At 45.2% G+C, this 22,627-nt stretch overlaps 2 protein-coding genes across 2 annotated transcripts in view; one reads left to right on the forward strand and one right to left on the reverse strand.

Annotated features, from left to right (window-relative positions):
* LOC114817767 (natural killer cells antigen CD94-like) overlaps nt 1-22,627 on the reverse strand; it is an 88,106-nt gene that overhangs the window by 42,361 nt on the left and 23,118 nt on the right. The window lies entirely within an intron of this gene.
* Nucleotides 1,974-21,928, forward strand: LOC114817771 (C-type lectin domain family 2 member L-like). The gene is made up of 5 exons (XM_029081867.2): nt 1,974-2,150; nt 9,018-9,098; nt 16,612-16,778; nt 18,805-18,899; nt 21,565-21,928. The coding sequence occupies exons 1-5, from the start codon at nt 2,096-2,098 to the stop codon at nt 21,677-21,679; spliced, it is 513 nt and encodes a 170-aa protein (XP_028937700.1). The 5' UTR covers nt 1,974-2,095; the 3' UTR covers nt 21,680-21,928.

The following is a 22,627-nucleotide window of genomic DNA, read 5'->3' on the forward strand; positions in this document are numbered from 1 at the left end:
ACCCTGGAGAGGGCTGTTTCTGTTTAGTGACAGGGCCGGAAGCCAGTTTGGAGGGGGTCAAGGAGAGAATTAGAGGAGAGGAATTTGAGACAGCAGGTGTAGATAACTCACTCATGGCACTTCTTTGTGCCTCAGTTTCCTCATCTGCAAAATGGAGATCCAATACTTATTCTCCATCCTACTGACACTGCAAGCCCCATGTGAGACCTGATTATCATGTATCTACCTCAGTGGTTAATGCTGGTATTTGTTAAGCACTTACTATGTGCAGAGCACTGTTCTAAGTGCTGGGGTAGATACAGGGTAATCAGGTTGTCCCACGTGAGGCTCACAGTTAATCACCATTTTACAGATGAGGTAACTGAGACACAGAGAAGTTAAGTGACTTGCCCACAGTCACACAGCTGCCAAGTGGCAGAGCCGGGATTCGAATCCATGACCTCTGACTCCCAAACCCGGGCTCTTTCCACAGAGCCACGCTCCTTCTCATTACTATAATGATTGGTACAAACTCCTCTCCCTGACTTCCCTGTCACTGTGATAGCTCTACCGTCCTTCCCATCTCACATGCCCGCAACTTTGGTGTCATCCTTGACACAGCTCTCTCTTTCACCCCACACATCCAATCCGTTACCAACATCTGCTGGTTTCACCTTCACAATATCACCAAGATCCACCCTTTCCTCTCCATCCAAACTGCTATCATGCTGGTGCAAGCTCTCATAATATCCCGACTGGCTTATTGTGTCAGTGTCCTCTCGGATCTCCCTTCCTCCTGTCTCTCCCCAGTCCAGTTTATTCTTCCTTCGGCTGCCCAGATCAACTTCCTACGGAAACGTTCTGGGCATGTCTCTCCCCTCCTCAAAAATCTCCAGTGGTTGCCTCTCAACCTTCGTTTGAAACAAAAACTCCTCACTCTTGGCTTCAAAGCTCTTCATCACCTTGCCCCCCCTTACCTCACCTCCCTTCTCTCTTTCTACTACCCACCCCGTATACTCTGCTCCTCTGCCGCTCACCTCCTCAAAGTGCCCTGTTCATACCTATCATGCGTCATCCCCTGGCCCATGTCCTACCACTGTCCTGGAATGCCCTCCCTCCTCATATCTGCCAAACTAACTCTCTTCCCCTCTTCAAAGCCCTACTGAGAGCTCACCTCCTCCACAAGGCCTTCCCAAACTGAGCCCCCCTTTTCCTCTGCTCCCCCTCCCCCATCCACCCTCTGCTCTTCCCCCTTCCCCTCCCCTCAGCACTCTCCTTGATTCTACTTATCTTGATGATGTTGTCTTGTGTTTTGTTCTGTTTTGCTTTGCTTTGCTGTCTCTCTCCCTCCTTGAGACTGTGAGCCCGTCATTGGGCAGGGATTGTCTTTATGTGTCGCCCAATTGTACATTCCAAGCACTTAGTACAGTGCTCTGCACAGTAAGCGCTCAATAAATACTGTTGAATGAATGAATGAATAAATGCTTAACATAAGCAGAAAGCATAACATAAGCATAACTTGACATATAACACAATTATTATTATGTATCACTGAGTGTTAAGGGAGGTAATAAATAGGTCCATAACTGTTAGAGGTGGCTGAAGGGATAAAATGGTCAGGAGACTGGGAAGTTAAATGGGAGCTTGTTGAAGGAAGTGGGATTTTAGGCGGTCCCTTACTGTGGGGAGAGCCTGAAAAAGAAAAATGTGTTCCAAGCCAGGAAACAACATGAGCAAGACTGGGGGAAGGAGAATTGACAGTGAAATAGAGTTAGAAGGTTTAGCCTGGAAGGACCCAAGATAGAGAGCTGGGAAATAGCAGGTGAAGACAGCAGATAGGTAGGGTGGGGTCAGATGGCAGAAAGTCTTGAAACTGATAATGGGGAGTCTTGGCCTCTTATCTCTCTGGCTGTTCATTTTCAGTCCCTTTCATGGGCTCCTCCTCTCCATCACACCCCCTAACTGTAGGGGTCCTTCAAGGTTCATTTCTGGGTGCAAAGCAGCAGGAGCAGAGTGAGGTGAAAGGACCAGAGTGAGACGACGGGAGCAGACTGGGAAGAAGGAGGGCACAGGGGACAAGGCAGACCAGAGCGGGGGCGAGGACGAGGACAGCACGATGTCTGGCCAATCTTCATGGCAGGACCAGATGACAAGAATATGCAGCTGGATGAGTAAGAACCTCGGGGTTTACAGCCCAGCATCCCCCTCTCCCTTCCCACCACCCCGGCCTTGCTTGCACACTGAACGGTGCTGGTCAGTCCTTGGGGCTGGTGCTAGTCCATCCTCAGGGTCAGTACAAGTTGATCAGCATGGTCTGGTTCTAGTCTTTCCACAGGGCTAGTACTAGTCAGTCAGTCAATCGTATTTATTGAGCACTTACTGTGTTCAGATCACCGTACTAAGCTCTTGGGACAGTACAGTATAACAATGTAACAGACACATTCCCTGTTCACAGTGAGCTTACAGTCTAGAGGGGTATATAGACATTAATATAAATAAGACATTACAGCTATGTACATAAGTCCTTGGGGCTGAGAGGGTGGATGAATAAAGAGAGCAAGTCGGTGTGCAGCAGAAGGGAGTGGGAGAAGAGGAAAGAAGGGCTTAGTCAGGGAAGGCCTCATGGAGGAAATGTGCTTACAGTAAGGCTTTGAAGATGGGGGTTAGTAATTGTCTGTCGGATTTGAGGAGGAAGGGCACTCCAGGCCAAAGGTAGGACGTGGGCAAGGGGTCGGCAGAAAGATAGATGAGATCAAGGCACAGTGAGGTAGGTTAGTATGAGGGAAGCGAAGTGTGTTGGCTGGGTTGTAGGAGGAGAGTAGTGAGCTGAGGTAGGAGAGGACAAGGTGTCTGCGTACTTTAAAGCCAATAGTGAGGAGTTTTTGTTTGATGAGGAGGTGGATGGGTATCAGTGGACTTTCTCGAGGAGTGGGGAAACAAGTCGGGTCTGGTGCTGGTCAGTCTGCAGGGTCTGGTCCTTGTCAATGTGAGAGGTCTGGTCTAGGGCAGATGAGAAGTCTTCTGCTCCATCGAGTCTGGGAGGCTTTCTGGCCAGGACAGAGGTCCCTGGGGAATAAACAGAGCCAAGCAGGGAAATCCTGCCCTGCAGAAAGGGAGGCTGGATCCCAACGTTGGGGCCAGAGCAGCGTGGACAGACACTCCCTCCCTTTTGCTCTGCCCACTGCTGCCCCCTCACCCACCCTCCCAGCCTCCAGGGGTCCACCAGGCTGAGGTCCTGCCCAGGCCAGGGAGAGGGCGGGACCAGGGACCTCAGGGTCAGGAACGTGGGGCGGTGACCCTGATCTGTCCTCAGCCATGCTGACCCTCCCCTCCACCCCTGCGTCGCAGCCCTACTGGAGGGGGATGAGGAGGTGAAATGGGTCAGCTCCAAATCAGAGAGGCTCTGCAGTGGGAACAAAAATTGACCAGTGTCTGAGCTCCACCTTTATTATGTTAATGTCTGTCTACCCTTCTAGACTTTAAGTTCATTGTGGGCAGGGCATGTGTCTGCTATATTGCTGTATTATATGCTCCCAAGTGCTTAATACAGTAAATGCTCAATAAATACATTTGACTGACTGACAATTAGCAGCTCTTCCTGTACTGATCTTTTTGTGCTGAAGAAAATCATTCCAAAACCAGTACAATGGTAGGTCTAGTGATCATTATGTTAATGTCGGTAACTACGAGGGACATGACAGCAGTGGGCAAAAGTAATGATAACTGCATAAAAATATTAACCCAGGTATTATACCTACAAGGAAAAGAACATGTTCTTTTCCTTGTAGCTAACCTAAATACCTATAAGTGAAAATGTCAATCACTACAAGGGATATAAGCTCATTGTGGGGAGGGAAATTGTCAGTTTATTGTTATATTGTACTCTCCCAAGTGCTTAGTACCAGTGCTTTGAACAGGGTAGGTGCTCTTACAATTGAATGAATGAATGAAGAGCAATAGACTACAACAATAAAGCAGCGTGGGTCAGTGGAAAGAGCCTGGGCTTGGGAGTCAGAGGTCATGGGTTCGAATTCCAGATCTGCCACTTGTCAGCTGTGTGACTATGGACAAGTCACTTAATTTCTCTGTGCCTCAGTTACCTCATCTGTAGAATGGGGATTAACTGTGAGCCTCACGTGAGACAACCTAATTACCCTGTCTCTACCCCAGCACTTAGAACAGTGCTCTGCACATAGTAAGCACTTAACAAATACCAACATTATTATTATTGCTATTATAATAATGAATGCATAGAGATATTTTCACATATATTATTGCCATGATCATAACCTTCTAGATGACAATAAGACAATATTCAGAATAAATCCTTTAGGTAAAGGATCACACAGATTATACCTACCAGTTCCTAATAGTCAAAGTCTTCCCACAGTAAGAACTTGTTGGAGTAATGGTTTGGTCAAAAAAACCTTTCCTGGTTCATACAAAAGGAATGATAATAATTATGGCATTTGTCAAGCACTTACTATGTGTCAAGCACTGTACTAAGCTCTGGGGTCCATACAAGACAATAGGTTCAGACACAGTTCCTGATACTTACGGGTCTTACAGTCTAATCAGGAAACAGAGCAGGTATTGAATCCCCAATTTGCCAATGAGGAAACTGAGGCACAGAGAAGTTAACTGCCTTGTCCAAGGCCTGATAGCAGACAGACGGTGGAGTCAAAATTAGAAACTTGCTCTCCTGACTAAGAGGTCTGAGCTCTTTCCATTAGACCAAACTGGATAATTTATCCAAAATATAAGCCATACATATGTACTATTCTTATACCTTGAAGTGTTTTAGTTGTAAAAGAAATAGTAGTGCTAATAAGCTGTAATAGCACTATAGCAATAATGTTAAATGTAATAGGAATTTCCAAGTCATGAACAAGGACAAACACCCTTTATTTTATAGATTTACTTATCGATCCTTTGAAAAAAAGGAAAGAGGCCAACAAAAGACTCAATCAATCAATCAATCAATGTTATTTATTGAGTGCTTACTGGGTGCAGCACACTGTAATACTAACAATAATAATAATAATGGCATTTGTTCATTCATTCATTCAATAGTATTTATTGAGCGCTTACTATGTGCAGAGCACTGTACTAAGCGCTTGGAATGAACAAGTCGGCAACAGATAGAGACAGTCCTTACCATTTGACGGGCTTACAGTCTAATCGGGGGAGACAGACAGACAAGAACAATGGCAATAAATAGAGTCAAGGGGAAGAACATCTCATAAAAACAATGGCAACTAAATAGAATCAAGGCGATGTACATTTCATTAACAAAATAAATAGGGTGATGAAAATATATACAGTTGAGCAGACGAGTACAGTGCTGAGGGGATGGGAAGGTAGAGGGGGAGAAGCAGAGGGAAATGGGGGGAAAAAAGGGTTAAGCTGTGGAGAGGTTAAGGGGGGGGCGGTAGAGGGAGTAGAGGGAGAAGGGGAGCTCTGTCTGGGAAGGCCTCTTGGAGGAGGTGAGTTTTAAGTAGGGTTTTGAAGAGGGGAAGAGAATCACTTTGGCGGAGGTGAGGAGGGAGGGCATTCCAGGACCGCAGGAGGACGTGGCCCAGGGGTCGACGGTGGGATAGGCGAGACCGAGGGACGGTGAGGAGGTGGGCAGTGGAGGAGCGGAAAGTGCGGGGTGGGCAGTAGAAAGAGAGAAGGGAGGAGAGGTAGGAAGGGGCAAGGCAATGGAGAGCCTTGAAGCCTAGAGTGAGGAGTTTTTGTTTGGAGCGGAGGTTGATAGGCAACCACTGGAGGTGTTTAAGAAGGGGAGTGACATGCCCAGATCGTTTCTGCAGCAAGATTAGCCAGGCAGCGGAGTGAAGAATAGACTGGAGCGGGGTGAGAGAGGAGGAAGGGAGATCAGAGAGAAGGCTGACACAGTAGTCTAGCCGGGATATAACAAGAGCCTGTAGCAGTAAGGTAGCTGTTTGGGTGGAGAGGAAAGGGCGGATCTTGGCGATATTGTAAAGGTGAAACCAGCAGGTCTTGGTAACGGATAGGATGTGTGGGGTGAACGAGAGAGACAAGTCAAGGATGACACCGAGATTGTGGGCCTGAGAAACAGGAAGGAAGCACTTACTATATGCCAAGCACTGTTCTAAGCACTGCAGCAGATACAGGGTTATCAGGTTGTCCCACGTGGGGCTCACACTTTTAATCCCCATTTTACAGATGAGGTAACTGAGGCACAGAGAAGTTAAGTAACTTGCCCAAGGTTACCCAGCAGACAAGTGGCAGAGGAGGGATTAGAACCCACATCCTCTGACTCCCAAGCCCCTACTCTTCCCACTAAGCCACAAAGTGCTGGGGACAGTAGAGTAAAACAGAGTTAGTAGACATATTTCCTGCCCATAAGGAGCTTTTCCAAACCACAATCAAGGAAAACTGATGGTAAATGCATAAACATCTGCATGAAGCAGCATGCTTTAGTGGAAAGACCATGAGTCTGGTAGTCACAAGACCTGAATTATGATCCTAGTTGTGCCGTTTATCTGCTATGGGCAGACCCTGGGCAAGTTACTTGACTTCTCTGTGGCTCAGTTACTTCAACTGTAAAATGGAGATTAAGACTGTGAGCCATGTCTGGGACACGGACTAAGTCCATCCTGATAATCTTGCATCTCCCCCAGCACTTAGTACAGTTTCTGGTCCATAGTAATTGCTTAACAAATGCCATTAAATCAATCAATCAATCATATTTATTGAGTGTTTCCTGTTGGCAGATCTCTACTCATAGGCAGAAGGAATAAGAAGTGGCAGAGAGCTAGACGTGTCTGTTTTTCATGGGGCAAGCACATTGAGAAGAGAACAGAATAGCGAAGAGGGCGGGAAGAATCCTTCAACCACACAGGCCTCCATGACTCTTGTGCATACCAGAGGGGAGAGAGCTGCAAAACTACCCACCTATCACACCAATCACTACCAAAATGTCCTTATTCCACTTAACTATGCTCACTATGGGAAAATATTTTCACACACATCAATCAGTGGTATTTATTGAGTGCTTACTGTGTGCAGATCATGGTACTAAGGACTTGGGAGAGATAGTAAACACCTTGTCTTCTCTCATCTTATGCTGTTGAGTCTTCTCCAACCCATAGCGACTCCATGAACACATCTCTCCCAGAACATTCCACCTCCATCTGCAAACATTTTGGTAGTATATCCGTAGAGTTTTCTTGGTAACAGTATGGAAGTGGTTTACCATTACTTTCTTCCACGTAGTAAACGTGAGTCTCTGCCCTCGACTCTCTCCCATGCTTCTGATGCCCAGAACAGAACTACTCATCTTCCTGCTTTAAACCCCATTCTCTTTCGACTTTCCCATCACTGTAGCTAACACCACCATCCTTCCTGTGTCATCAGCTTGTAACCTTGGCATTGACCTCTACTCCTCTCTCTCATTCAACCCACATATACAATCTGTCACCAAATCCTATTGATTCTACCTTCACAACATTGCTTGAGGAGTGCAGCACTGGAGTGTAGCTGGGGAGACGTTGGGAAGATCGTTAGGGAGGTCACATGATGCAGTTTGGTGTAGTAGATAGAGCATGGGGTTGGGAGTCAGAAGGTCGTGGGTTCAAATCGCCACTCTGCCACTTGTTCACTGTGTGAACGTGAGCAAATCACTTCACTTCCCTGGACCTCAGTTTCCTCATCTGTAAAATGGAGATTGAGACTGTGATCCCCGCATGGGACAGGGACTGTGTCCACCTCGATTTGCTTGTATCCACCCTAGTGTTTAGCACTGTACTAACCGCTTAATAAACACCATCAATATTATTATTAATTTATCAATGAAATAGCAAGTTATCAGGGGCAAGAGGAATGGGGTGAGGGGAGGAGGCAGGAATTTGGGGAGGGAATTAAAAATCTGTACAACATCTAACTCTACTGTACTCTCTGAAGCACTTAGTACAGTGTTCTGCACAGAGCAAGTGCTCAACAAATGATTGATTGATTGAAGACTGAAGACAGTGGACAAGATTGTTCACAGCGTGGGCCAGCATCTTATGGGAGTTGTGAGCCGCCTATGACCGAATCCTAGACTCGGTTTGGATGCAGTCCATGTCCCATATGGAGCTCCTAGTCTTAACTCCCATTTTACAGATCAGACAAGTGAGGCATGAAGAAGTTAAGTAACTTTCCTGGGGTCACACAGCAGACAAGTGGTAGAGCTAGGATTAGAACCCAGGTCCTATGACTCCCAGGCCCATGCTTTTTCTACTAGGCCATGCTGCTGCTCCTGTTCTTCCCATAGAGTAAACAGATATTGTTAGAATTTTGGTCCTTTATTTGTCTGTCTTCCATCATTAGATCATGAGCTTCTTGATGACAGGAATCATAATAAGAATAACAAGAATGATAGTATTATTTAAGTGCTTACTATGTGCCATCCCTAAATTCTGGGGTGGATCCAAGCAAATCCAGTTGGATAGAGTCCTTGTCCCATATGGGGTGATCAGTCTCAAACCCCATTTTACAGATGAGGTAACCGAGGCATGGAGAATTAAAGTGACTTGCCCAAGGTCAAACAGCAGACAAGTGGCAGAACTGGAATTAGAACCCGTGACCTTCTGACTCCCAGGCCTGTGCTCTATCCACTAGAGAATGCTGCTTAGTCTCTGGGTGCTAAGTCTAAGTGCCAACTCTAAGGAGCCATTAGAGACATGATGCCTACAGCAGGGTTTTGAATTTAACTCACAACCTTATTTATGCCAAGTCTCAGACTAGACTTGATAGCCTCTGAGCAAGACTGAAAGTCCTCATATGATGGCTTCCTGGCCTTGCAGCTCTTTAAGGCCAGTCCCCTCCAAATTCCCACTGCACTTGTTTGCCTGTAAATTCCTTTCCTTCTTTTCAACTCTTCACTCAAAATGAAAATTGGGCACCTGTGTGCTGTCTAGTACAGTGTTCAGCACAAAAAAAGCATGAATGATGTTTATGGACTGGCTGCAAAAGTGTTCTTCCTTCCTGTGCTGTGAAATGAATTCAGGACGATTCTCCCTGTTTTTCAGATGGGACCATTCAACTCAAAAAACTCTTCATTCCGAGCATCATAGTGATTGCTGCTTTACTGGGGCTCATTATTCCTTTAGGTAAGTGTCTGGATGAATCTTACATAGCCATGAAATGATGGGGTATCCTTAGTGGAGGCATGGCTGGGAGGTAAGGAATAAAACTAGACTTACTTCTGTGGTCTTCTGGCTACTCCCACAAAATCTGCTAAGGGACATTGGATATTGGATTTCTCTCGGGCCAGCATTTTCAAGCTCTTGCCAGTTTAGTCCTGTCCTGCTGGGCTCTGCTTGAGGGAAGAAGCCAACAGGAAGACCAGTGATTGACAGTTCCTCAAACATGAGGGTCAATTTTGTTCTGGACCTTGAATCCCATAGCTACATCTGGTCCTGTATTAAACTTTGTTCAGGCAACACTGAGACAGAGTTATTGCCAACTCTCAACCTTGCTAAAAGACATTAAATTGGTCTTCCTGTGTCTATTTTCCTGGTGGGTGGGATCAGAGCTCACTTACCTTGACTTCTCTGCTCTGCTCATGACAGAGATAGTTAACAGGAAGAATTTGCATTGGATATCAGATATCTCATTCTGGATAATTAGAGAGAAAGAAAAGGGGAGTGTGTTAGTCAAGCTAAGAAAGAAGGCAAAAAACCTACAAAAAAAGTGAGAAAAATAGAATCTTTAGATTTTTGTATGGTGGGTCTCACCTCTTTTGGTTCTTCTGAGAGAAGAAATCAAAGGATGGCTGCCTGAGAAGCTGTAATGTATGGTTGATGGTTGATGGTTGATCAGACTAAACCCAGGACTTCTTGAAGACTCAGTCCAACTGGATTTGCTTGTATCCACCCCAGAATTTAGGGATGGCACATAATAAGAACTTAACAAATACTATCATTCTTGTTACTGATATTATATGATTCCTGTCATCAAGAAGCTCATGATCCAAGTACCCTCCAATCTGTGGATCTTGTTCTCTCAGCTGGATGAGGGCTTGAAGGCATCCTAACAAGTCAAATGAATCAATCAGTGATATGTACTGAGTACCTCCTGAGTACGGAGCACTGTACTAAGGATCTAGGAGAGTATAAAAGAAGCAAAAAAAAGAAGTTTGGCTGAAAATACCAAAATGTGCCTGGCACATCCTAGGCCCTGTCACTGTTTTTAAGTGTCTCCTAGTACCCCTATTTTTATGAAGTCTCTACTCTCTTGGTTGCTGTTTGCCAAACTGATCAATTTCCTGAGGTGATCACCCAATACATCACATTTTTGAATGTGTTTCACTATGTCTTTTCAAATAATGCATTGTTCCCTCCGAGGCTAAGCCGTGATCTCTTTCCTTTCATCATACAACAGCTACTCGAATATCCTGCTGTCATCCATTCTGTGCACATGATCTCTCCAGGAAAACTGTGTTTCTGTGAGCACTACTTCAGTGATGCTGAGCTAACTGCATGCATTTCCAAACTCGTTGCCCTGTCATTTAAACAGCATGGCTCAGTGGAAAGAGCCCAGGCTTGGGAGTCAGAGGTCATGGGTTCGATTCCCGGCTCTGTCGTTTGTCAGCTGACTGTGGGCAAGTCACTTAACTTCTCTGTGCCTCAGTTACCTCATCTGTAAAATGGGGATGAAGACTGTGAGCCTCACATGGGACAACCTGATGACCCTGTATCTCCCCCAGTGCTTAGAACAGTGCTCTGTACATAGTAAGTGCTTAATAAATACCAACATTATTATTATTAATGTTGACTATGGGTCTTGGATAATGCTGGTAAAACTGCTTCAGGAACTGGATGATACAACATCTGGATCTCACAACTAGATAGATTAGACAACAAAACAGCTTCACCTTCAGGTTCATATAGAGCTCGAAGTCTCAAAGTCACACACTCTCAATCAATCTGACAAAAACAGTGACACTTTTTCATTCTTTCAGCTTTTTTGTCTAGCCATGAATCATTAGATAGTGTGCTGTCTAAGTACCAGACTTTGGCAACATTAATCAAGCAATCAATGTATTTTTTGATCTCTTGTGTGAAGAGCATGATATTAAGTGCTTAGGAAATTACAATACAAAGGAGCTGATAGGCATGATCCCTGCCCACAAGAGTTTTACAGTTTTTTGAAGCTAATAAAAATATTAAAAAGCCCCAGTGGTGTTTCATCTCATGACTGCTGAGAGGTGAAGCTCAATTGGTAGGAAGTACAGGAGAATACCCCTCTATATAGGAAGTGTGTGTATATATATATATATGAAGTACATATAGGAAGTATACTCCCTGGACAGAAAATGTCTCATCTTAATACAGGAAACACTGAGGTAACGTCACCAGATATCAAAGTTGTCTAATCACTATCTTTAAGAGAAATGAAAGAGCTGACCAGGAAAACTGGCATGAGATCTTAGTGACCCCATTAAAGATAATAATTGTAAGAACTTATTGTATGACTAGTACTGTACTAAGTGCTGTGGCTGATGCAAAATAATCAAGCCAGACCCAGTCCTTGTCCCAAATAGGGCTCCCAATATAGCAAGTACGGAAAGCAGATTTCTTAGCCTCATTTTACAGGTGGAGAAACTGAGGCACAAATAAATTAAGTGACTTCTCCCAGGTGACACAGCAGGCAAGTGGCAGAGGTGAGATTAGATCCCTGGTCACCTGTTTCTAAGGCCTGAGCTCTTTTCAGGAGGACATGCTACTTCTCTCCATTCGTCTCAATTGGTAAAGCTACTAGGTGGAGTTCTCCTAGACTGACTAATAAAGAACTTTCCTAACCCTGTTTTCACAGAATCACCTTGAGTGTCAGACCACACACATAGAGTGATAGATCTGTGCTCTGTGTCAGACTCAGGAAAAGTCAGGCAACTACATTAAAATCTGTACATGGAAAACATGAACTTCATGTAACCGTTCGATTCCATTAGTAGACCATGACTCTGCTAACTACTAAAATGGTAGTCTGCTCCTGAGACGTGTATAAAGACTTTAAATTTTTCCATGATGATACTGCTGTCTGTCACAATTGGAAAGTTCATGTCAGAGCCTTTCGTCAGCCAATGTTGGAGTAAATGGGGGATGAATACTGGGCAGCTATCTCCTCATCATCATCATCGCCATCAATGGGATTTATTGAGTGCTTACTGTGTGTAGAGCACTGTCCTAAGTACTTGTGAAAGTCCAATACAACAGAGTTGATAGACACAATCCTGGCCCACAGCCAGCATACAGTCTAGCGGGGAAGACAGACATTAATGTAAATAAATTATATGTCCAAAGACTTCACAGGGAATCTGGAAACTGGGGACAGTACACAGTTCCAGACCCCTGAAAAGCTCTCACCTAATCAGGATGCGGGCAACATCAAAGCATCTTGAATGACTGTCATTCCTTTGAATGACTTTGAATGATGCTTGAAGTCTCTGAGATAGCAATATATAAATCAAGGTTCTCAGTCATTTAAGAATTACTACATGTAGATGCCTGCCCTCAGAGGCCCACACCTAAGAAGACATGCCAATTTATAAACCATTTCATTGTGGTCTTGTCTTATGCTGTCGAATTGTCTCTGACCAATAGCTACAACATGGACACATCTCTCCCAGAATGCCCCACCTGCATATGCAATCGGTCTGGTTGTCTATCCATAGAGTTTTCTTGGTAAAAATACAGAAGTGGCTTATCACTGCCTCCTTCCGCACAGTAAACTTGAGTCTCCACCCTTGACTCTCTCCCATGCTGCTGTAGTCCAGCACAGATGAGTTCTGACTTGTAGCAGATTGCTTTCCACTCGCCAGCCACTGCCCAAGTTAGGAATGGAATGGGTATACCTCTGCTTGACTCTCCCTCCTGTAGTCGAAACTGGTGGAGTACTGGAAATTCTTCAGGTTTCCTGAGAGGGGATTTCATTGTGGTACCGTAGACTTATGAAAAGTCCGAAGAAAGCTGAAGTGATACCAGGGAAGCCATTCACACAACCAAAAATTGAGAAGCAGCATGGCGTAGTGGCTAGAGCCCGGGCCTGGGAGTCATGAGGTTAGGGGTTCTCATTCCAGCTTCATCACCTGTCTGCTGTGTGACCTTGGGCAAGTCATTTCACTTCTCTGCATCTCAGTTCCATCATCTGTAAAATGGGAATTGAGACTGTGAGCCCCATGTGGGACAGGGACTGATTCCAATCCGATTTGCCTGTATCTTCCCCAGCGCTTAGTACAGTGCCTGGCACATAATAAGTGCTTAATAAATACCATTAAAAATTATTGCTCTGTACACAGTAAGCATTCTATAAATACCATTGATTGATAGATCTTTTGATCTACCAAGTTCTTAGTACGGTGCTTTGCACACAGTAAGCCCTCATTAAATACAATTGAATGAATGCAGAGCTAAAAGTTCTTACATAATTTTGTTACATAGGCAGCACATTGACCCATAACATAACAATAGACAAGGAAATAAAAACCGAATGAAAATGATCAGCACATCTCTGGGGAGATTATGAGAGTAGCGTGGTAGGGTGGAATCAGTCTCCAGTCCAACCTCATGGGCAACAGAGCTAGTGTTGAACAACCTTCTCTATGGCTGTGAGACATGGGCTTCACCCAGGCTCCAAATCTGGCTCTTGGAGCAGTTCCAGCAGCTTCATTTACCGGCCATACTCCATATCAAATGGTCAGAAAAAGTCATAAACAATGAAGTTCTGGAATGCAGTCAGTCCCCTAACATCATAGTTATGATCCCCTTAATCCAGCTATGCTGGGCGGGTAATGTGAGGAGAATGAGCAACAGCAGGAAACAGAAGGAGCTCCTTGTTGGAAAGCCAAAATTGGGAATAAGAAAAAAAGGAGGGCAGAAGAAAAATTTTAAGGTACCTGTGAGTCTCAGTCATTGTTATAACCCTGCTGAAAGCTGAGAGTCAAACATCATAGTAGAATAGCATGTGTCCTTTGGGAGACTGACAGGGTGGTGTCAAGGTGGTGACCTCGGTGTCATCTTTGACTCGTCTCTCTCATTCACCCCACACATCCGATCCATTACCAAGATGTGCCAGTCTCACCTTTATAATATCGCCAAGATCCGCCCTTTCCTCTCCACCCAAATGGCTGCCTTACTGCTACAGGCTCTCTCATAACATTCTGGCTAGACTACTGTGTCAGCCTTCTCTCTGATCTCCCTTCCTCCTCTCTCGCCCTGCTCCAGTCTATTCTTCACTCCGCTGCCCGGCTCATCTTCCTGCAGAAACGCTCTGGGCATGTCACTCCCCTTCTTAAAAACCTCCAGTGGATGCCTATCAACCTCCGCTCAAAACAAAAACTCCTCACTCTAGGCTTCAAGGCTCTCCATCACCTTGTCCCTTCCTACCTCTCCTCCCTTCTCTCTTTCTACTGCCCACCCCGCACGCTCCGCTCCTCCACCGCCCACCTCCTCACCGTCCCTCGGTCTCGCCTATCCCGCCATCGACCCCTGGGCCACGTCCTCCCACGGTCCTGGAATGCCATCCCTCCTCACCTCCAACAATCTAATTCTCTTCCTCTCTTCAAATCCCTACTTAAAGCTCACCTCCTCCAAGAGGCCTTCCCAGACTGAGCTCCCCCTTTTATCCCTCTGCTCCCTCTACCCACCCCCCTTCACCTCTCCGCAGCTAAACCCTCTTCTTCCCCCTTTCCCTCCCCTCCTCCCCCCTCCCGTCCCACCCCCTCAGCACTGTACTCGTCTGCTCAACTGTATATATCTTCATCACCCTATTCATTTTGTTTAATGAGAGGTACATCACCCTGATTCTATTTATTTGCTATTGTTTTCATGAGATGTTCTTCCCCTTGACTCTATTTATTGCCATTGTTCTTGTCTGCCTGTCTCCCTCGATTAGACTGTAAGCCTGTCAAAGGGCAGGGACTGTCTCTATCTGTTGCCGACTTGTACATTCCAAGTGCTTAGTACAGTGCTCTGCACATAGTAAGCGCTCAGTAAATATTATTGAATGCATGAATGAATGAAAATAATATCAGGATCAGGCCAGGCTGCAGGGAAATGGATTTATATGCCTTTTTATGGTATTTGTTAGGTGTTTACCATGTGTCAGACACTGTACTAAGCGCTGGAGTAGATACAAGTTACGCAGGTTGGACAAAGTCCCTATCCCACATAGTGTTTACAATCTCAATCTCCATTTTTTTCATTCATTCAATCATTTATTCATTCATTTGTATTTGTTGAGCAGTTACTGTGTGCAGAGAACTGAACTAAGGACTTGGGAGAGTACAATACAACAATAAACAGATACATTCCCTGCCCAGAAATGGGCTTACAGTCTAGATGGGTGCGGGAGGGGGGTCAGGGGGACAGACATTAATATAAAAAAATAAATTGCAGATATGTATGTAAGTGCTGTGGCGGTGGGAACAGGGAAGAAGAAGGGGAGCAAGTGAAGCGACTTGCCCAAATTCACAGAGCAGAGAAGTGGAAGAGCCAGAATTAAAACCCAGGTCCTTCTGACTCCCAGGCCTGTGCTGTATCCACTAGGCTACACTGTTTCTTTCTGGCTATTGAGCCTGTATCACTCCACCCTCTATCACTGCATCTCCCTCCTTCCATTCTTTTCCAAACACCTCAAATGAGGTCTGTCCACTTTCTGCCTCCATTTCCTACCTTGTGACCCTCTTTTTCACCCTGTACCATCTAGTTTACACCCTCTTCACTCCACAGAGGCCACTTTTTCCAAAGTCTAGATCGGTCTTCTTGACTAATCTAACAGATTACACTCCATCCTAATCCTGCTCACTGACCTGGTAGCCTTTAACACTGTGGATCACTCCCTTCTCTGGGAAAGACTAACTAACCTAATACCAGCTCCACTGCTTGCCTACTGTGTGACCTTGGGTAAGTCACTACATTTCTCTGCGCCTCAGTTACCTCATCTGTAAAATGGGGATTGAGACAGTGAGCCCCACGTGGGACAGGGACTTTGTTCAACCTGATTTGCTTGTACCTACCCCAGCACTTACTATAGTGCCTGGCACATAGTAAGTGCTTAACAAATATCATTATTATTATTATTATTATTATTAATAGTAACTTTGAGGAAATTTTGGTGAGCTCACAGGTAATTGACATTTAGAATCAGACCTATAAAATACACAAGTTTGCTCACCAGTGTTTACTAGTCACCCGCTAGACGCAGGAGTACCATATCGCAAAATGGGTAGTGACACCATCCCTGCCCTCTCAGAGCTTCTATTCTAAAGAAACCATTTCTCATGTTGTTGGGACATAAGGACAAGTGGAGAAACTTGAGGAATTAGTTGAGGCCTCCATTTTCTGTCAATCATCTGCTCTGAGATATTGGAAAAATCACTGAGCCTCTGTGGACTCCCCATCTGTAAAATAGAGTGATCTTCTCTGACCTTTCCTGCCTCACGTAGCTCTTGAGAGGTCAAAATTGTGTGAAGATTTCATGGAAAATAGAAGTACTCTGTAAATTAAAACTATTTAGACTCATTATTGAGAGGGATTTTGGATAAGGAGCTACTCCTCTAAACGAGCACATGCTAGGATGCCCATCTCAGAGCACTAACTGTCCTGTTCTTTTATCCCACAGCAAAGAAGACTTGTCCTAAATGTAGAGAAACATGTCTAGGAGACTGGTTGCAGTTCAGAAATAATTGCTACTTATATGATACTGAAAAAAAAAATTGGCTTGAGAGCCAGAAATTATGCAAAAGCCTAGATGCTGATCTAGTTGTGATTGAAAACCATCAGGAGCTGGTGAGTGTCAGAATGGAAAGTTTGGGTTGAATTTTCCTTCTTGGAACTAACTCCCATGTTTTAAATCTGGTGTGCCTGGACCTGCAGGTGTACCTTGAGTTGGAAAAATGAATACCAAATGCACAACAGTGGGAAAGGCCTGTTGTGAGCATACAATAATAATACACTTTACAACACTTTGCATATGTGCAATGGGAAACAGCCTGATTCTGCCAATTGCCTGCTGTCTGACCTTGGGGAAGATGCTTAACTACTCAGCCTTTTTCCCTATCTGTTAAATGAGGATTCAGTACCTGTTCTCCCTCCCCAATGTGGGACAGGGACTGTATCTGGCCTCCTTAACTTGTGTATCTTAGCCCAGCATTTAGTACAGTGCTTGGCACATAATAAGTACTTAATAAATGCCATAATTACTTTGATTATTATTTTTCCAAGGCAGTTTTAAAGTCAGTTATTATTGTTTTTGTTTCTCAATAATCCTTTAAACTAGAGAGAAGTAAATATAGTTACTCCCCTTTGTTGAGTCCTGAAAGGTGAAAGTCACAAGGTCACACAAGCAGTCAATGGCAGAGTGGGGACTAAATTCAGGTCAACTAAACCCAGGTCACCTGACTCCCAGCACATCATCTTCCTACTAGACTTCACTGTGGACTGTAGTTTCAACCAAACCTAGTGGATAGAGCACAGGCCTGGAAGTCAGAGGACCTGGATTCCAATCCCAACTCTGACACTTGCCTGTTCTTGGCTTGTGCTTGCTTGGGAAGTCATTTAAATCCTCTAAACCTCAGTTAGCTCATCTTTATAATGGGGATAAAATACCTGTTCTATCTCCCTTTTAGGTTGTGAACTCTGTGTGGGACATGGACGATGTCTGATCTTCTCATAGTTTATCTACCCCAGAGCTTAGTATGGTGCTTTATATACAGTAAGAGCCTAACAACACAATTATCATTATTATTATAATTATTTCTATCATTGTTATTACTCTGTCCATGTTTCTACCCCAGGCTATGACTGTCTTTGGTCTAGATTTTAGCTTTTTCAACTAGTGTTTCAGGGGTGTAAAAGGGACAGGGTAGGAGCCCTTCTTCCCTGTGAATAAGACACTGTGTTCCCCAGTAGCTGTCACTGCCTTGATCTCAAAGGCTTCCTAATCCCTGGCCTGGACAACTGCATGCGTTGAGGAGTTAAACAGCTTTCTGGCAGTCTCTGGAAATGGATATCTCCTGACCACTGAGACATTTGTTTGGTAGCCCTCCCAGACCCCTTTGGGCCCAAGCCCATAATTGAGGTGTGGAGGACAATTTCCCTGACAGTGTTAATGATCAGTACTTCTTCCTAAATGTCCACTGCTTGAGAAACTGAACTGGGTGTTTAGGAACCTAAAACAGAAAAAAAGACATAGGTTCAGTACTCAAGATGCTCACAATCTAATGGTGGAGACAAGGAGACCCAACTTACACACAAATAAAAGAAGCAGGAGAAAAACCATATGTAGTCTTGATAATAGCAAGAGCAGTCAAGTGATTAAACAGCTAAGTAAATGGGACAGCTAGACTGATACATATGTAAAGGTGAATGGTGTGAAAGTTTCCTGGAGGAGGTGTACTGATTCCTGACAGTGTGTCTTTCTGATGAGATTGTCAACGATGGTCTCTCTGAGAACAACCCCCATAGTTTGAAGGAATGCCTTGACTGCACTGACACCTAGGCATGTGCATCTATGCGGAGGTCTTCCGGACAATCTGCTTGGTCAGTGTTCTGTCTGTCTGGGCCAGTGTTTTGTCTGTCTGGGCCATTAGTTGCGGGGACACAATGCCTGACAAACTGACATTAGGAGTGGACAACAATGAAGGATGGCTCTCCATTACAGAGAGGCCATCTGTGTCTGTGCTGCACTTCCTGCTGGTCTCTGGAGAAAGGAAGTCAGAGCATCCTGGGACTGTTCTGGAAGAATTCCTGTGAGAGAACAGCCATATCTCTGGAAAGGGTCTAATTTCAGGATTTCTCCTTATTCTTGGTTTAGGCATTGGTTCAGAAATTCCAGGGTTCCTGGATTGGTATCCAAAGGATAAATGGACAACTCTACTGGGTGAATGGAACCCTACTGAATGACGCTCTGTAAGTTCCCTTTAAGTCTTCTGTCTGATAACCTAAGAGAAGTAGGAGGTTTTAAAATAATAATATACTCTGAATCAATCAATCAGTATGATTGACTGACAACCAGCCAATCATATTTATTGAGCCCTTACTGTTCTAAGCACTTGGAGCATACAATATAACCATATAACAGACACATTCTATCCCCACAATGAGCTTACAGTCTAGAGGGGAAGACAGACATTAATATGAATAAATTAATTACAGATATGCACATAAATTCTGTGGGGCTGGAAAGAAGAAAGAATAAAGGGAGCAAGTGAGGAAGATACAGAAGGGAGTAGAAGAAAAGGAAAAGGGGGCTTCGTAAGGGAAGGCCTCTTGGAAGAGATGTGCCTTCAATAAAACTTTTAAGGAGGAGAGAGTAATTGTCTGTCAGATATGAGGAGGGAGGGCATTCCAAGCCAGAGGTAGGATGTGGGCCAGGGGTCGAAGGTGGGACAGGTGTGAACGAGGCACAGTGAGAAGGTTAGCACCAGAGGAGCGGAGTGTGTGGGCTGGGCTGTAGAAGGAGAGAAAGGAGGTGAGGTGAGAAGGGACAAGGTGATGGAGAGCTTTGAAGCCAACAGTGAGGAGTTTTTGCTTGATACGGAAGCTGATAGACAACACCTAGAGATTTTTGAGGAGGGGGGTGACATGCCCAGAACGTTTCTGTAGATAGATAATTCGGGCAGCAGAGTACAGACTGAAGTGGAGAGAGACAGGAGGTTGGGCGATCAGAAAGGATGCTGATGCAGTAAACAAGTCGAGATATGACGAGTGCTTGTACTAACCAGGCAGCAGTTTGGATGGAAAGGAAAGGGCGGATCTTGGTGATGTTGTGAAGGTGAGACCGGCAGGTTTGGGTGATGGATCGGATATGTAGGGTGAATGAGAAAGCGGGCTCAAGGGTGATACAAGGTTGAGGGCTTGTGAGACGGAAGTATAGTAGTGCCGACCACTCTGAACGTTTGAAGTTTCTCTCCACACCTGTCATACTGGTTTCAGAGAATGGAAAGTAGCATGGCTTAGTGGACAGAGCATGGGTGTGGGAGTCAGAATGACCTGGGTTCTAATCCTGGCTCTGCCACATGTCTGCTGTGTGGCCTTGGCCAAATCACTTAACTTCTTTGGGCCTCAGTTACCTCATCTATAAAATGGGGATTAAGAATGCAAGCCCTGTGTGCGACAGGGACTGTGTCCAACCTGATTAACTTGTATCTATCCCAGCACTTAGAACAGTGCTTGGCACATAGTATGCATTTAACAAGTACCATAATCATTGTTTCAACCTTAACAACATTGCTAAAATCTGCCCTTTCCTCTCCATCCAAATTGCTACCACATTGATCCAAGCACTTATCTATCCTACCTTGATTACTGCATCAGCCTCCTCACTGACCTCCCTGCCTCCTATCTCTCCCCTCTCTAGTCCATTCTTCACTCTGCTGCCCAGATCATTTTTCTAAAAAAAGTTCAGCCCATGTCACCCCACTCCTCAAGAACCTCCAGGGTTGCCCATCTAACTCTGCATCAAAGAGAAACTCCTTGTCATCAGCTTTAAAACCCTGGATCACCTTGTCCCTTCCAATCTTACCTTTTCTCCTACAACACAGCAAGTTCACTTTGCTTCTACAATACCAACCAATTCACTGTACCTTGATCTCCTCTATCTCACTGCTGACCCTCACCCCTGTCCTGCTTCTGGACTGGAACTCCCTCTCCTTTCATACCCAACAGACCGTCACTCTCCCTACCTTCAAATATTTATTATTTTTAAATGGTATTTGTCAAGTGTTTACCATGTGTCTGGCACTGTACTAAATGCTAAGGTAGACACAAAGTAATCAGGTTGGGCACAAGTTCATGTCCCACATAGGGCACACAGTCTTAATCTCCATTTTACAGATGGGGTAACTGAGGCACAGAGAAGTGAAGTGAGTTGCCCAAGGTCACACAGCAGGCAGGTGGTAGAGCCAGGATTAGAGCAAAGGATCTTCTGACTTGCAGGCCTGTGCTCTATCCATTAGACCACTAGGTCATGTACTTCTCTATTAAAATTTCATCTCTTCAAAGAGTCCTCTCCTGAGTAATCCTTCATTTTCCCTACTCCCTCTACCTTCTGTGTCAGCCTTGCACTTGGATTTGTGCCTTTCATTCACCCCACTCTCAGCCCTACAATACTTATTTACATATCTGCAATTTATTTCAATGTCTGCCTTCCCCTCTAGACTGTAAGGTCACTGTGGGAAGGGAACACGTCTACCAACTCTGTTATATTGTACTCTTCCAAGTGCTTAACACAATGCTGTGTACACAGTGAGTACTTAATAAGTAAGATTGATTGAGTTTCCTGCCCTTCACCTTTCCAATATTTGTTAAATGGGCATGAGATGTTGATTTCCAATCTCTTCCCTGTGCCTCTCTTCTTTCCAGCTTTTGGAAAGGGTGAATTATCCTGCTGGCACCTTGGGGCCCAGAAAATTGTGTCCTATCTCCTCCGTGGACTTACGATTGGGCCACCGAGTCACAGCACAATGGGGGCTTCCTCTCCCAAGACACCCCCTGTTCTCAGCCTAGGCCCACGGGAAGATCTGGGAAAACTGGCTTATTCCTAACATGGCTCATGTTCTCTTTCTCAACTCAGGTTTCCACTCACTGATCCTGGAGATTGTGCTTACATTTCTACAGATAAAATTTCTACAGATGGCTGTTCTACAAACAAATCTGCTGTTTGCAGCAAGCGTCTGACTGTGACATGAGGGAGGAAGAGAGTGGAGGTGGGACGTGCAGGAAAACTATAAACAAAGAGGAGGAGGAAAGTCACGAGTCCTCGGTGTTGAGGGATGCTGGGGTTGTTAGCTCCCCAGACTAGACTGTGTAAGATTCTTGTGGGCAGGGACTGTGTGTACTGAGTGTATACTTCTCTCCCAATCACTTAGAATGGTGCAGGGAGACCAGAGTTATGCATATGGTGTGGAGGGGGAATAAAGGCCTTTGGTGTTTGTACACGCCATGTGTGGTGTCTGCTCTTGCCAGCAGGAACACTCTGATCTGCCCTTACCTGGTCATGTCCCTCAACAGCCAGTGATGAAGGTGAACTGTCCCAGGAAATGGCGATGAAAGTTGCACCGAGGGGCAGGAGAAAGGGACACCATCTCTGAGACGAGGTGACTCACCTCAGCGGACAAATGGGGTGGAAAAGAGGACACAGAGAGAGTGGGAGGGTGGTTCTACCCTAGCCCATCCCTCTCTCCCAGAAATTGAGGAAAACCTATACCCTCAGAGTGGAGGCTAGTGCTGGATGACCAGGAGAATGGAGCTGACATTGGGAGGACAGGGGATGGCCCTCCATTCCAGTATGGCCCTAACAGGACCATTAGCCATCGGGCACTGAGAGAGGTGGAAGGGGAATGGAGAGGGGTCTCAGACCAGGGCAGGTGGACTGAGAGTCACAAGGAATGTGTGGATTCAACGATCACGTCACTAACCACCACTGGGAGAGACGCTGTGTACACATCGAGCTTGGATGAGTTTCCACAATGGCCAGTCCCAGGGGAAGCCACGATAGTGTAACACTCAGAGCAGAACTAAAATCATATGTGGAAGATCCTATTGGCTGGTGGATAAATGGGGTTATTGATAAAGTGGGGTTTGGCCAGCCCCTTTGGGGGGCTGGGGGCGAGGAGGCGTGGGGACATGTATACCAA

Source organism: Ornithorhynchus anatinus, chromosome 17 (assembly GCF_004115215.2).
Source record: "Ornithorhynchus anatinus isolate Pmale09 chromosome 17, mOrnAna1.pri.v4, whole genome shotgun sequence".
NCBI classification, from domain to species: Eukaryota; Metazoa; Chordata; class Mammalia; order Monotremata; family Ornithorhynchidae; genus Ornithorhynchus; species Ornithorhynchus anatinus.